This window comes from Pan troglodytes, chromosome 4 (assembly GCF_028858775.2).
Source record: "Pan troglodytes isolate AG18354 chromosome 4, NHGRI_mPanTro3-v2.0_pri, whole genome shotgun sequence".
Lineage (NCBI taxonomy): Eukaryota > Metazoa > Chordata > Mammalia > Primates > Hominidae > Pan > Pan troglodytes.
In genome coordinates this window covers 168,921,406-168,935,932 of record NC_072402.2, presented here as the reverse complement: position 1 = coordinate 168,935,932, position 14,527 = coordinate 168,921,406, and the positions used below count along the sequence as shown (strand labels likewise).

General features: G+C 37.8%; 1 protein-coding gene across 9 annotated transcripts in view; it reads right to left on the bottom strand.

Annotated features, from left to right (window-relative positions):
- Nucleotides 1–14,527, bottom strand: part of RANBP17 (RAN binding protein 17) — a 442,116-nt gene that overhangs the window by 22,505 nt on the left and 405,084 nt on the right. For 6 of the 9 annotated variants that reach the window (XM_001152068.6, XM_054684768.2, XM_016954187.4 and 3 more), the window contains one exon: nt 11,584–11,750. The exons of 1 other annotated variant lie outside the window; for it this stretch is intronic. In XM_001152068.6, coding sequence (XP_001152068.2) covers nt 11,584–11,750 — 167 coding nt within the window. Of the gene's footprint in view, nt 1–5,062; nt 6,305–11,583; nt 11,751–14,527 lie in introns of those variants that run through there. 2 more of the 9 variants (XM_016954189.4, XM_054684771.2) reach the window with 1 other exon arrangement.

Below are 14,527 nucleotides of genomic sequence, written 5' to 3'. Positions count from 1 at the left end.
AAATAAGGCTTCTGTTACAGAATGAAGGAAACACTTAGGTCTTCAAGAAGGATGTATGAAGGTTCTTTGGAATAGTATGGTAAGAAAACATTACTGAATCATTATTTTCTGGCCAAGGTAGCCATCCTTTTTGTGGTAGTCATACAAATTTAGGATCTGTCTGGTAAGTCTTAGGCTAGCTTTGTGTGATGCAGGGAGACGATCCTAGGTGTCATTTTCTTATGTCATAAAAACACTAAGAGTAGAAAGGCTGCACTTGTATCAAAACTTGGGAGTGCAAGTGAAATCCTAAATAACTTCTATGTGTGAAATAGACATAAATGCTGCTATCTGTGTTATGTTAGCATAAAGACACAGATGTTCTCTGCAGTGCTTCTTTTTCTGAGAATTCTTAAGAAAAAAAAAAAAAGACAAACCAAAAATCACTGAATGTCAACAGATAAAAGCAATTCCTTTTGAATACATATTGTTAAAACGCTTCCCAGAGTTGGGGTTAGTATTTAATCTATGGGTTAGAAATTTTCCTTGCAGAGGTTTTTTTTTTTTTTTTTTTAAGATACATTTAGTGAATTCTTTTTATTCTTGATTTAAAATAATAGCAATTATGCCAACCACTATTAATGAAGAGGTTAAAAACCATTTTGGTTGCCATTTGCCATACTTGTGAGTGACTGTTATAAAGCATGCCTAATTATTATTGGGCTAACCCTGTGTAGCTGTCCTTTCTTCCCTTATGAAATATTCTCTATCTGCTTTACATGAATGTGAGCAAAAAGGTACGGCTGTTGTTTATTTTTTTACCACTCCTTTGCTATCCTGAGAACATTTGTTGCAGACTAATAGCTAAACTGTAGATAAAAGAGAGATGACAGATTACAGTCCCCTTTAATTTATAAGGAAAGCATTTGGAGCCCCTGAGAATACCAAATCAGGCCACTGGCACCCAATGACTTCACACTAAGTTCCAAACCACATCATATTTTTTAGTTTAAAGACAAAGCCAAATGGATACGTGGCTTATGTATTCCAAATTCTTCTTCACAAAGAGCTGGCTTCTTTTTTTCTTTTAGCTCCTTGTAAAACATTATAATTCCCCTATTCTATAAACATACAAATATAATTGTAAAATGACATCATTCTGTTTTCATTTAATTACCCCTGAAATGCTTTCTATTTAATATTCATTACTCAAAAGCTAATTTAAAAGAGAAAGAGATGTGACTTATTCAAAAAGATGTACTGTCATTCACAGCAATAGTTATCTAATATACAGAAGTTAATAAAGCAGATTAATCTACAAGTCCCTTTAAGCCATTCTTGAGTTTTGAACAACTGCCTCTTTGACCTTTCACCTTCATGCTGTGCACCAGTAGCAGGTGCCAGCTGTACAGAAATTACGGCTGCTGTGTTTGGACGCAAAATCTTTTCTTACTTTGCTTCTGACCAGCAGCTGACCCTGTAGGAGTGATTGTTTCTGGTGCCGGCCTAAAGGCTACATAAACCAGTAGCAGATAAACAAAAGGCTACATATACCAGCTGCCTTGCCTAAGGGTACCATCCTAGACTGACACCTCCACTCCTTCTTCAGCGTTCCAAATTGCTCCTTGTTTGTTTCCATACGTGCATTTCATCCATGTTATTTTGTGTGAGGGGTGGGGGTAGGGGAACCCCCCCCCCCCAAAAACAACAACAAAAAAACCCTCTGCTCCCTCGAACTTGACTTTTGAGTATTCCATGTCAAACTGTGCCATTATAATGCTAATCTAGGCCTGATTTAGCAACTTTAATAAGAGGCTAAACCCTCTTGTAATTAGATAATAAAATTTTATTATGTATTTTAATATTAAAAGTCTTAAAATCAAACTCTTCAAATCATACACTGGCACAAAACTAAGGTGCTTAAATATCATAGCCTCAGAAAATGGGAACCTGAAAAAGCACATTGTGGCTAATTTTTCATTCTCCGAAATGTAAACATGGAATTCCTATGTGGTAATAGTGAAAGCTCCAATACTCTTAATTATGTACAAGGAAGAATGAATCTATTCAAGTATGAAGCACACTGTACCATTTCCAGCAACAGCATGAGATGACTTTGACAGTTATTTCTTGGATACAAATTACACAAGTATAAAAACAATCCCCATAATGATTAAATGCAGTTATGTACATAGGAGAATACCAGTGCAAATGGTAACATATTTAAATGGTTTTCCTTCATTAAAAAAATTATATATGATATTAAACCATCAATCACTGCTGAGGCACAGGAGTTTAAATGTATTGTCACTGGCTGAAATAAATGACTTGGAGACTGGATTCTGGCTCACTCAATATGGTGTCTTTGCTGTTGCTTAGTCACCCAACTCTCTGCTGGTTTGGGTACATCTGGTGGATTCCATCCCTTTCAATTAATAAGGCAAGTTATGCTATCAATGGGTTACATCCTTAAACTGTGCTTAGAGGTAGAAAAACACATGTCCTAGTGGGGGTTGGGAAGGGGGTTCCTCTCTGTTCTGTTAACCATTTGGAACAATATTTGAAGTACTTTTTTCTTTCTTCACCCATGTTTAGAATAAAATTTTCTTGTAGAAGTTCAGCAGGGTTATTCTATAGTATATTATGATATAATCTTCTCTTAGCATTTCCATTTGGTTTATTATGTAGCAGTCTATGACTACACTAGGTTTGATACTTAAAATCATTGCCTGCAGATCATACTTCTGAAAACTAATATTTTGGGGGTTTACTTTGCAAACACTTATTGACTATCATGAAGTGTCAGGCTCTGGTAGGTGCTGGGACAAGTATCAGGATGTAGGTGATCTTTGAGGGAGAAAAAAATCACTCTATAAATATGTATTCTTATGGCTACAATGTTAATTTGATGACTTATAAATCAATAACAAATATATTTTTTAATTGTTTTTTGTTTTAAAATACCAATTTTGTTACCATTGAAATAGTCATTCATCAAATATTTCCATAATAAAAATTAAATTAAAATAGCAAAGATATGGTTAATAACAAAGGATCTGGACTAGATCATTCTTGAAAAGATAGATAAGTACTTTCATAACATCATAGGTAAAATGTCATCTTAATATTAAAAAAACTAGTGTTTCTCTATTTTTAAATTATAAGCATTAACTTTCTAAACGGATCTCTTGAGGCAATGGTCACAAATTTTTCATTCTTAAGAGGTTTACTCTCTTTTGGACTTTTATTACCTGGTTGTTACCTAGATACTTTTGTCCAGTCCCAGACCTCTTATTTTATTTTGATCCTCAGTAGTTAGATTTTGCGCACACACACACACACACACACACACACACACACTTGATCAAACTAAACTTTATTTTTATCTCAAACCTGGCTATTTTGAAGAAAAAGAAAGTTTGAAAAGTATTAGGTGAGTTTCACTTCATCGCCTGTTTATTGTATTCCTTGTGTGCAAAGATGTAACCCAAAAGTGATAAAATGGCCCCTTTAAGTTCCAGTAGACAAGTATAGTAAAAGTAAAAGCAAGAGCAAAATAAATTAAGAAATAACCCCCAAAGCCCCAGATTAAGTAAAATCAAAATAACTACATCCTTTTAAAACTAACCAAAAAAGTATGCTTCAGAAGTTTAAAAAAAAAACAGATGGAAATAAAAATATCACTGTAGCGGTGCTGTATGGGTTGGCTGTGAGAAATACAAGGTATCATGCATTGGGAGATCTTAGTTCTGAAATTCCTTAAGATTGTATACTACAGAAGTGGAAAGCTGGTATCCAGGCATACAGTGTTGGCCTGCCAAATGTTTCTATTTTTTTTTTTTTTTAATTTTCAATCAGTGGCTACATTTAAAATCTGAATTTCTGGCTGTTTTTCAAGGGAGAAATTTCAATGTATCTGGCAACACTGGGTCTGACCTTCTTATAAGGCAACAATTAGCTGGAGGTGTGCTGAGGCTGCCCCCTTTAGACAGAGATGTGCACTCAACTTGAGGATTCCTTCATGTCTACCTCATTCAGGTTTTCTGCTTCTTGGCCCTACAGGCATCTTAGTTTGTGACACCTGGTATAGTTATAATGGGTAGGAAAGTGAGAAGGAGGGTCAAAGGAACTCAGGTGTAGATTCAGACCTTAAGAATGACCACTGATAGAGTTAATGGTACTCAACAGCAGAAATTTCCTTTAGAAAACAGAAGCAGTTTACAACCTGAAAGAGGTTAAAAATGGCATTCTATGCTGATGAATCAGTGGTGAAAGTCAGGACAATGAAGAGAGATGTGCTGGATATGGGAGAGAGATGCAAAGCACATGGTGCTTCCCTATCATCATTTCACAGCTGCCATATTGATTCTGTCCTGGAAAAATCAGGTTAAACCTCAAGAGCTACCTCGGAGGCATTAAAGAAAAGTCACAAAGGGCATTATAACACAGCTGTACAACTAGATTCTGACCTTCTCAAGACTACGTGTCCTACTAAATTATATACCTTCAACATCTGGCTATAAAATTAATGAATGGGTGTGGGTGTAGCTAGCGTAAGAAAGTGGAAGCTTGGTTAGGTCTGTCTTGGTGGTGGTGGGAGCCACAGGGCTTTTTCTGCAGCAACTGGCAAAGCCACTTCCTTCTCCCTTGCCCGCTGCCTCTTTGGGTCACTGCCCATCTGTTTTGTCCTGGCTGTAGTATAATGCTGGGGTATAGAATGACTGCTTTAAACCATTCTACCTTAAGGATGGCCCCAGTGGGACTTACTGGAAGCTCAACTTGCCTCATTTTATGTGCTCAAAACATACGTACTTCAGATTAGAAGCCACTAAACAAACGAACAGAGATAGCTTTGTGTTTAAGCATGTGAACCCCACAGTTAAACAGATTTCAGCTAAAATTTTAGTTCTTCCAGTTACTGACTTTGTGACCTTGGGAATGTTTCCTATTTTTTTTTGTGCCTCAGTTTCTATATCTGTAAAATGGTAATGATAATACTACACCTTCACAAAGATACTGTCATGATTAAACCAGATAATGCATATGTAAGTAAGTTAAGCTAGTGCTTGCAGATAGTAAGCACTTACATTTGAAAAATTTTATTTCTTAAATTTCTAAATTTTAAAGCTTTTATTTTAGGTTTGGGGTACATGTACAGGTTTGTTATATAGGTAAACCGCATGTCACAGGGGTCTGGTGTACAGATTACTTTGTCACGCAGGTAATAAGCACAGTACCCCCAATAGGTAGTTGTTTGATCTTCACCCTCCTCCAACTCTCCACTCTCAAGTAGGCCCCGGTATCTGTTGTTCCCTTCATGTCCATGTGTACTCAATGTTTAGCTCCTACTTGTAAGTGAGAACATGCTGTATTTAGTTTTCTGCTTCTGCGTTAGTTCGCTTAGGATAATAGCCTCCAGCTCCATCCATGTTGCTGCAAAGGACATGATCTCTTTCTTTTTGATGGCTGTGTAGTACTCCATGGTGTATATATGTACCACATTTTCTATCCCATCAACCACTGATGGGCATTTAGGTTGATTCCATGTGCTATTGTGAATAGAAGCACTTACATTTTGCCAATATTATTTTTCTTCCCACTATGTATATGCATAATATATGCACTGATTGCTGTTAAAACCAAGATTGTAGCACCATGTGCAAAAATTCTGTTATGAAATTTGAGTTCCTATTTTCCAATTTCAGTGTCTAATGACATATCCCTGGCTTCCTTTAAACTTTTTAAATCCGTTATTACCTGATCCAGTTGTGAATGTTCTTTCAGCTTGTTTTTGATATCAATATACTACTGTATTATTGAGAATAAAGTTGTAAATCAACCAGAGAGAGCTAATGGGTTACATAAAGAGCATATTTTTTATTTAAGGATCACTGGAAATGTCTTTATTAACATTAGAAAATCTGACTATTCTTTTTAAGAGGACAAGAGATATGACTGTATTTCATCTGCTTAAGTGTTTTTGACTGTAAGAGTCTTGCTAAGGTTCCTGTAGGCCAAAATCTCAACATCAGTTAAATATGCGACTGCATTTTCTCCTACTCAGTATTATGGAATGGAATCTTAAGTATGAAAGATGTCTTGGTTAGTATGTCAAAATGTTGAGCAATATCATTTCAGTCTAAACACAGAAATGAAAAAAGAGCAGATGATTTCCCTTTTGCTGTAATTCACTTTGGGATGCATGTCATGAAGAGCACTATACAAAAGCAATTTTCATCGACTGACTGACTGATTGAGGAAAAGGGTGAATGTTCTTTCAGTTTAAGTCCCTACTGAAGTATGATTTTTATAGCTCCTGACAGCTCTTCACAATTTGTAGTTAAATGCCATGTTAGCGAAAAAAAAAAAAAAAAAAAAAAGAAATAACATAAAAAGGAGGGAGAAAAGGGAGAGAAAGAAAATCACAATTAGAATTTCTTTTGGATTTCAGTACAGTTGATTTGAGCAAAATAGATAAATAGACAAGAGTAAGATGAATTCAACCCTAACTGCTCTAATTCCTCTATGCAATATATTAAGGTTTTCAAGACGATAATTGCTAAAAATACACTCTTAACAAATTAATTGCATAATAGTTCTTGCTAATTTCTGTGGAAGGTGTTACTCTTTCTAGAGCAATTAGTTTTAACTGGAATTCTGATTTAGAGAAGCTTTCAGGATCAGTGTCTTATTCTAATAATCTCATAAGGAATTACTCATATCTCTGAGATGCCCCTCTAATTCTATAAAACACACCCTTTCATTACCTAATTTGGGCAAAATCTTTCACTGTGATATAACGAAATGAATGCTATGTATCTATAACTATGTATTATAGATACAAATACTTACTGACCAGTGACGAAACTGAAAAAATTTCACATAGAAATGTTGTCTTCCGAATTATTGTAGCAGATCAGTGTCTTATCTGCTACTAATCAGTAGTAATTAGTAATCTGATCACTGTTACGGTTGGTCTCTCCTTAAATTTTTAGTTTATCCTTCTAATAACATAAAAATGCTTGGAGAATTTTCCACCTTCATTTCTGTAAACTGGGTTTTTCTCAATTGTTAGGTCAAAGCAACGCTGGTGACGCAATCGTTTTTACTTCAAATAGATTCACTTACTTACAATGGATCTTCATACGGACTAAATTTTAATGCTTGCAAAGTTAGAGTTGTTTGCAAAATATGAAAAATGGATTATTTGGAGAACATTTTAAAAAATTTTGAAGCTCTAAAGCCACATAGAAGAGAATAATAAACACAATTCCAGGTGAGAGGCACATAAAATATCTTTCCCAGGCTGCTATACACAAATGGAAAGGCCTGTAAGGATGTTGGAAAACCTTTATGTGGGGGTTCATGCTTCCTTTACTATGGAAGCTTGAGGAGATAACTTTTGCAATTTGGAATTAACATTCCTCATGCAATTATGCTTCCAGCAAAATAGGCCCAGGTTGGGGGGAAAAACAGTTCAAACTAGTAAATAATTGCAGTATCATTGCATCAGTTTAGTTTAAAGAGCTGACAAACCCTCTCTAAACTCCAAGCACAATTAGTCATTAGGGTCTAGTTTTTCAGCACTGTTAAGCAATTTGTAATCCATTCCTTTTAATAGGGTTAGGCATTACTTAACCGACACAGATGCCTTGAAAACTGAAACCTCAAGTTATAAAGCAGCAACCTTGTTCATTACCTTCTGCAATAGGCAAATCATCTATTAAAAACAGCATTTAATGGGCAACCAATGAATAATCAATGGCTCACTTTTCATCTGAGTGTGAAAATGAAAATAATCCAATACAAAATCCCACTGGTAACAGGCTGAATCTTGGGTTCTGCTCCTCTTCAGGGCTGATTTATAAGGTCTTGGAAAGCTGATGTAAACAGATGATCAATGGGACCCATCCCTGCTAATAATAACCCCCAACTGGCCCACTCCCTCTTTTTCAAGTCCATCCCTTCAGGCTATTAGTTCTGTCCAGCTAATTCTTCCCACTACTCTTGCCTGCTGCTTTTACTCTGGCCATCCGTTCAGTCCAGCCGACTCAGAAGTAATTTTATACGCAGCAGAGAGCGGGTGGAATTGATTTTTCACTCAGCACTCTGTTCCCATCTGAATAATTATCAATTTTACTGCCTCATAAAGGGAAGAGTCAAAATTTCAAATCAATTCAAAAGAGCTTTTGAGACGACAGAAACTGTGCATAAGAATAGAGGTCAAAGTTGTCAGTAACCTAAGGAGATGATGTCAGATATTACTATACCTAATAGCTGACATCAGAGGCACTCAAGATGATATAACCTAGTGCTAATGCAAATCATATTTATGCTGACTACCAGAGCCCAGTCATTAATATTTAAAATGCTATCTGAAAGCCTACATTCCAAATAAATAGAAAGTATTCCACTGTTAATAAAGATATATCACTACTTAGTCATATGCTATAAAGTGAAGGATTAACAAGTATTATTAACACACAGAAATTACTTAAACCAACAAATGCACGCTAATTCTGAGTAAAGACAAACTTGATTTGTCTCCTGCCCAACCACATTACTTGCTTTGCAAAACATGATATGGTATTTTGTCTAGGGCCATAGCCTATTGATTTGTGCTAAAATTTTCTACCAACTTAAAAGTTTCTGCCAAAGTTTATGGGACAATACTGTGATTATGGCTGAGTGCTGGAAGGAGTGATTTGGTGGCAGACTTGTCCCTTGCCATGGTGGGGTAAAGGCTGGGTCTGATTCCTAGCCAATTCATGAATTTTTTTTTTTTTTCTTCAGTGTGGACATGCTTTAAGTCAGTGATCCTCAACCTTCTTCATGCAAAACACATGAGGGCTGTGACACACTCCCACCAGTACCAGTGGTTACTGCATTTGGGTGGGGTGGGGAGGGAGGAGAGACGCGCTGACATTTTGATAGCATGTATATTTTGAAAAGCCATTCCAGGTGAAGCTGAGATATTATCCTCACCTTGAATACCAATGGTGTGAGTAGTAAGAACTTGGGCTTTTCAGTCAAACAGACCTTGCTTCAAATTCCAACTCTACCACTTTCCAGTTGATCTCTCTGTACCTCAATTTATTCATCTGTAAAATGGGGATGCTGATATCCATTTTTCAGGGTTGTTGTGGGGTCTAAATGAGGAGAACTCTCTGACAATACTCCCTTCCCTTGTATTTCACTTTCTTTGTCATCACTATATTAATGAAATGATCAAATAACTGGTGAGTTACTTGTCTCTTTGTCCCATGGCAAGAAATTTTGTAAGGAGAGAAATTATATCTCATGAATCTTAATAGCTCTTGCACCTGACACATAATAAGTTCTCACTAAATGTGAGATACCTTCCTTTTTCCTTTATATTACCAACATGTTGTAACAGTTCCAGGGTCACACCAAATAATTATAGGTCTACAGCCCTTTGCCTAGTTACACAAAATATGAATGACATCCATTATCCCTGGAAAATAATTGGTTAACTGAAACATTACCACAAATAAAGTTTACATAATTTCATTTAAATATTAGCAAAATATGGCAGCCAGGAAGGAACCTTCTTTCATAGCTGTCTCATTCTATTTTCATCATTTACTGATATACAGTGACATTTTCTTTTTCTTTTTTTTTTTGAGATGGAGCTCTGTCGCCAAGCTGGAGTGCAGTGGTGTGATCTCGCTCACTGCAACCTCTGCTTCCCAGGTTCAAGCAATTCTCCTGCCTCAGCCTCCCACATAGCTGGGAATACAGGCACACACCACCATGCCCAGCTAATTTTTGTATTTTTAGTAGAGACAGGGTTTCGCCATATTGGCCAGGCTGGTCTCGAACTCCTGACCTCATGATCCACCTGCCTTGGCCTCCCAAAGGTGCTGAGATTACAGGCATGAGTCACTGCGCCCAGCCAACATTTTCTGATGATTGCAGGCAACTTATTTGCTCCCTAACGGTCATATAGCAACACACTATTGATGTGTTTACATTTGCAAGTTACAAACTATTATGGATGTAATTTGGCAAAAGAAAACAACTGAAAACAGGATGAAGATACTTTCCAAATTTAGTGGAATTAGAAAATACAGTGATAGGGCTAGGCGCAGTGGCTCACACCTGTAATCCCAGCACCTTGGGAGGCTGAGGTGGGAGGACTGTTTGTGCTCAGGAGTTCAAAACTAGCCTACTAGCCTGGCAACGTGGCAAAACCCCTTCTCTCCAAAAAAAAAAAAAAAAAATTAGCTGGATGTGGTGGTGTGCACCTGTAGTCCCAGCTACTCAGGAAGAGGCTGAAGTGTGAGGATCGCTTGAGCCCTTGAGAGACAGAGGTTGCAGTGAGCCCAGATTGTGCCACTGCACTACAGCACAGGCAACAGAGTGAGACCCTGTCTCAAAAAAAAAAAAAAAAAAAAAAAAAAAAAAAAAAAAAGAAAAGAAAATACAGTGATGGTATAGCCATAAAAAATGGTATTGTTCTTTTTGAAATATTTTTGACATGTATGTTTTTTTAAAAATTTTTAAATTTTTTTTCTTTTTTTTTGAGATGGAGTCTTGCTCTGTCATCCAGGCTGTAGTGCAGTGGTGTGATCTCAGCTCACTGCAACCTCTGCCTCCCCAGGTTCACATGATTCTTCTGCCCCAGCATCCCGAGTAGCTGGGACTACAGGTGAGCACCACCACGCCTGGCTAATTTTTGTATTTTTAGTAGAGACGGGTTTAACCATATTGGTCAGGCTGGTCTTGAACTCCTGACCTGGTGATCTGCCTGCCTTGGCCTCCCAAAGTGCTGGGATTACAGGCGTGACCACCGTGCCTGGCCTAAATCTTCTTTTTTAGAGATGGGGTCTTGCTATGTTGCCCAGGCTGGTCTTGAACTTCTGGGCTCAAGCAATCCTCCTGCCTCTGCCTCTGGAGCAGCTGGTACTACAGGTACTGCACCTTGCAATATTCATTTCTTATGCATGCTGTTACTATTATTTGCACAAGTGAGTTTTTTAAAAATGGTATTAAACTTGGACCTAACCCATTAGCTAGTTAGAACATACACTAGAAAATAAATAGTGGTTTTATTACTTATTAGTTAGATGTTATTGAACATATTACCTAACCTATCTGAACCAAGATTTCTCATTTTAAAATGGGAAAAATAGCAACTATGATATGATGAATGAGAAATTCCTAGCAAGCTGCCTGGCATACACTAGGAGCCCAGCAAATTGTAGTTTCCCAATATACCGGAGTATTCATAAGGCAAACTTAAGATGACATTATCAGAGTCACCAGGAGAGAAATCAGAGGCTGTTTCCAGTTCCGGTTTTGTCTAATTTTTCTCAGGCCTCTGGAAAAACTATCCTCTTTTTGAATTCTAGCTCCACTGAGGTGAGATGAACAACCCAGGTATTTCTTGAGGGTGGGTAATCCTAAGGCCTGTGTTTTCCCTCCACTTTCAGGGAAAATACTCCCAGACAATATATATATATATATATTTTACCAGTGTAAAAAATCTTGGCAAGACCAGCTGCTCTAAGATAAATTTGGGGCCAGGTATGGCTTCTGGGAACACTTGTTTCTTAAGCCAGGTGATCAACCACCAGTTACCTGCTGCAGGACATCTGGGTTTTGCTGCATAAAATGTAATAGTCTCTGACCAGCCTGGGTAGCCTCTCTGCATCGAAGTGGCTTCTTGCCCTCTTTTGCTATGTGCTTGAAGAGGTAGGTGACGATGTAGTCTAAACTGGTACAGCAGCTGGAGGAGACAACTGTATCTGTACAAATAGTAAATAAGAATTCATTTGCATTACTTAAGTTTTTGCTCCATTTGATTTTCTAACGGCTCCATTAAAAATAATTACTTTCTGGTTTCAAAGTGCTTTTATCAAATTGCAAGTTCTTTGAGGGCAGGAATTTGTTTTTTTGAGACAGAGTTTCATTATTGTCACCCAGGCTAGAGTGCAATGGTGTGATCTTGGCTCACTGCAACCTCTGCCTCCTGGGTTCAAGCGATTCTCCTGCTTCAGCCTCCTGAGTAGCTAACAGGTGCCTGCCACCACACCCGGGTACTTTTTGTATTTCTAGTAGAGATGGGGTTTCTCCATGTTGGTCAGGCTGATCACGAACTCCTGACCTGAGGTGATTCACCCGCCTTGGCCTCCCAAGGTGCTGGGATTATAGGCGTGAGCCACCGTATCCAGCCAGGAATTTGTCTTATATAACTCTTTGAACCCAGTGTCTATTATAGGTCCTGGCCTAGAGACACATAAATAAATAATTCCTGGATAGATTAGGCAGATTTTTCCATCTGCGACCTTAACAACCTCTTTTCAGTTCAAGTGACTGTTTATTAAGTATCTACTTAGTGCAAAGTGCTCTGTTTTACGGGAAACAGTGGTCTAACCTCATCCTGGTGTCAAAGAACTCATGGTTTAGTGTGCAAGTCACTGTAGCATAATGCTGTGTAAAAATGACAAATTGAGGATTTTGAGGGACGGATCACATTTAGATGGGGATCAAGGAGAGTTTGGTGAAGGAGGCAGCACCTGATAGGGTTTCAAAAGATTATTCCAATTAGACATAAGGAAGGACACTTTTCAGGTAGAGGGATTAGCACAAGGCAACAGTGTGGTGGGAAAGATATGGATTTTGGAGCCAGACAGTTCTGGTTTCAAGTCCTATCTTTGCCAATTACTTTCTGAGTTGCTGATCTGAAAGAGCTACTTCACTTTTTTTCACCATTTATAAAAGACCTTGCAGAGTTGAATGAGAAAAAAATGACAAGAAGTTCATTGGTAATAAAAAAGCTGACATTTATTAAGAGCTTACTATGAGTTACTGTGTTAACTGCTTTACATGTTATTATTTTTAATTCTCATACAGCACTATAATAGTTACTGTTATTATCTCCATTTACAGGTGAGGACACTGAGTTTTAGGGAGCTTAGGTGACTTGTCCATTGTCACACAGCTAGAAGACTGCACAGCCAAGGTATGAAAATAAACAAGGAGTTGAACTCTGGATCTGTACTCTTTTTGAAAATTTTATTGTATTTTTTTTTCCAATAATTTTTGGGGAATAGGTGGTTTTTGGTTACATGAATAAGTTCCTTAGTGGCAGTTTCTGAGATTCTGGTGCACCCATCACCCAAGCAGTGTACACTCTACCCATTGTGTAGTCTTTTATCCTTCACCCCACCTACCTTCCTTCTACCTGAGTCCCCAGAGTCCACTGTATCATTCTCACGCCTTTGCGTCCTCATAGCTTAGCTCCCACTTATCAATGGGAACATACGACATTTGTTTTTTCGGGATCTGTATTCTTAACCACTACATTAAAACTAGGTAATAAGCAAAAATATATGTAAGCACCAAACACCTTTTTGTTGTTGTTGAGATAGGTTCTCACTCTGTCACCAAGGCTGAAGTGCAGTGGTGTGATCTTGGCTCACTGCAGCCTTGACCTCCTGAGCTCAAGTGATCCTCCCACCTCAGCCTCCCAAGTAGCTAGGACTGTAGCTGTGCACTACCATGCCTGGCTACTTTTTGTATTTTTTGTAGAGACAGGGTTTTGCATGTTGCTCAGGCTGGCCTTGAACTCCTGAGCTCAAGCGATCTGCCAGCCTCAGCCTCCCAAAGTGCTGGGATTATAGACGTGTGCTACCATGCCCAGGCTAAAACACCTTCTTGAATCACAATGGGCACTCAAAACATGGCAGTAACTACTGGTTTGCCTCATGGTAAAAAGAGAAGGGTATATTCAAGAAGTAGAACTTTTGGTTTCAGAGAGTGAATGTGTAGAGGAGATGTAAGAGAAGGCCAACAGAGCAGGTTGAGGATCTTACTTGAGGGCATCCAATAGTGGAGTGCGACATTTACATTTAATATGAAAGGTTAATGGAGGTGTTACTGACAAGTAAGTGATAGAGCAACCATTTATTATCTCCTTTGTACACTAAAATTATTATCTCATTTACTTCTAACAACTACTTTGTATAGTAAGTATAATTTGCATTTTAAATGAGAAAACTGAAGCTTAGAGATTAAGTTGCTTATCAGAAGTCCATGGTGTTGAATCAGCATGACACCACCCACATTTTTTGGCTAACAACATTTGCACATGATCCCTGGGAGTTTATGATTAGTAAGAGAAACAGTTAACAAGAGCAACAGTTAAAATGGTGAGCAGGTAGACTCAGAAGAGGAGAAGGAGACTAAAAGAGTAGGGTTGGGAAGCAGATTATAAACTTCCTAAGGGAGTAGTTTCTCATTCATCTTATTCATCTCTGAGGTTCTGAGACATATGTATGCCTGACATAGATTACAGGTGAAATATCAGCAGAATTAATTAAAGAATGAGTAGCTAAAGCTAACCCCAGGAAGTTTTCTTAGAAGTCTTAAGTTGTGTTTAGTAGTAATACCCAGCATTGATAAAACACTACAGTTTAAAAGCTCACATTTATCATTTGAGAGAGAAATGTCATGGAAAACAGAAAGAGGGAAGTTTTGGGGCAAGTTTTGAAATACAGTCGTATGCATTTAACACAGAGGA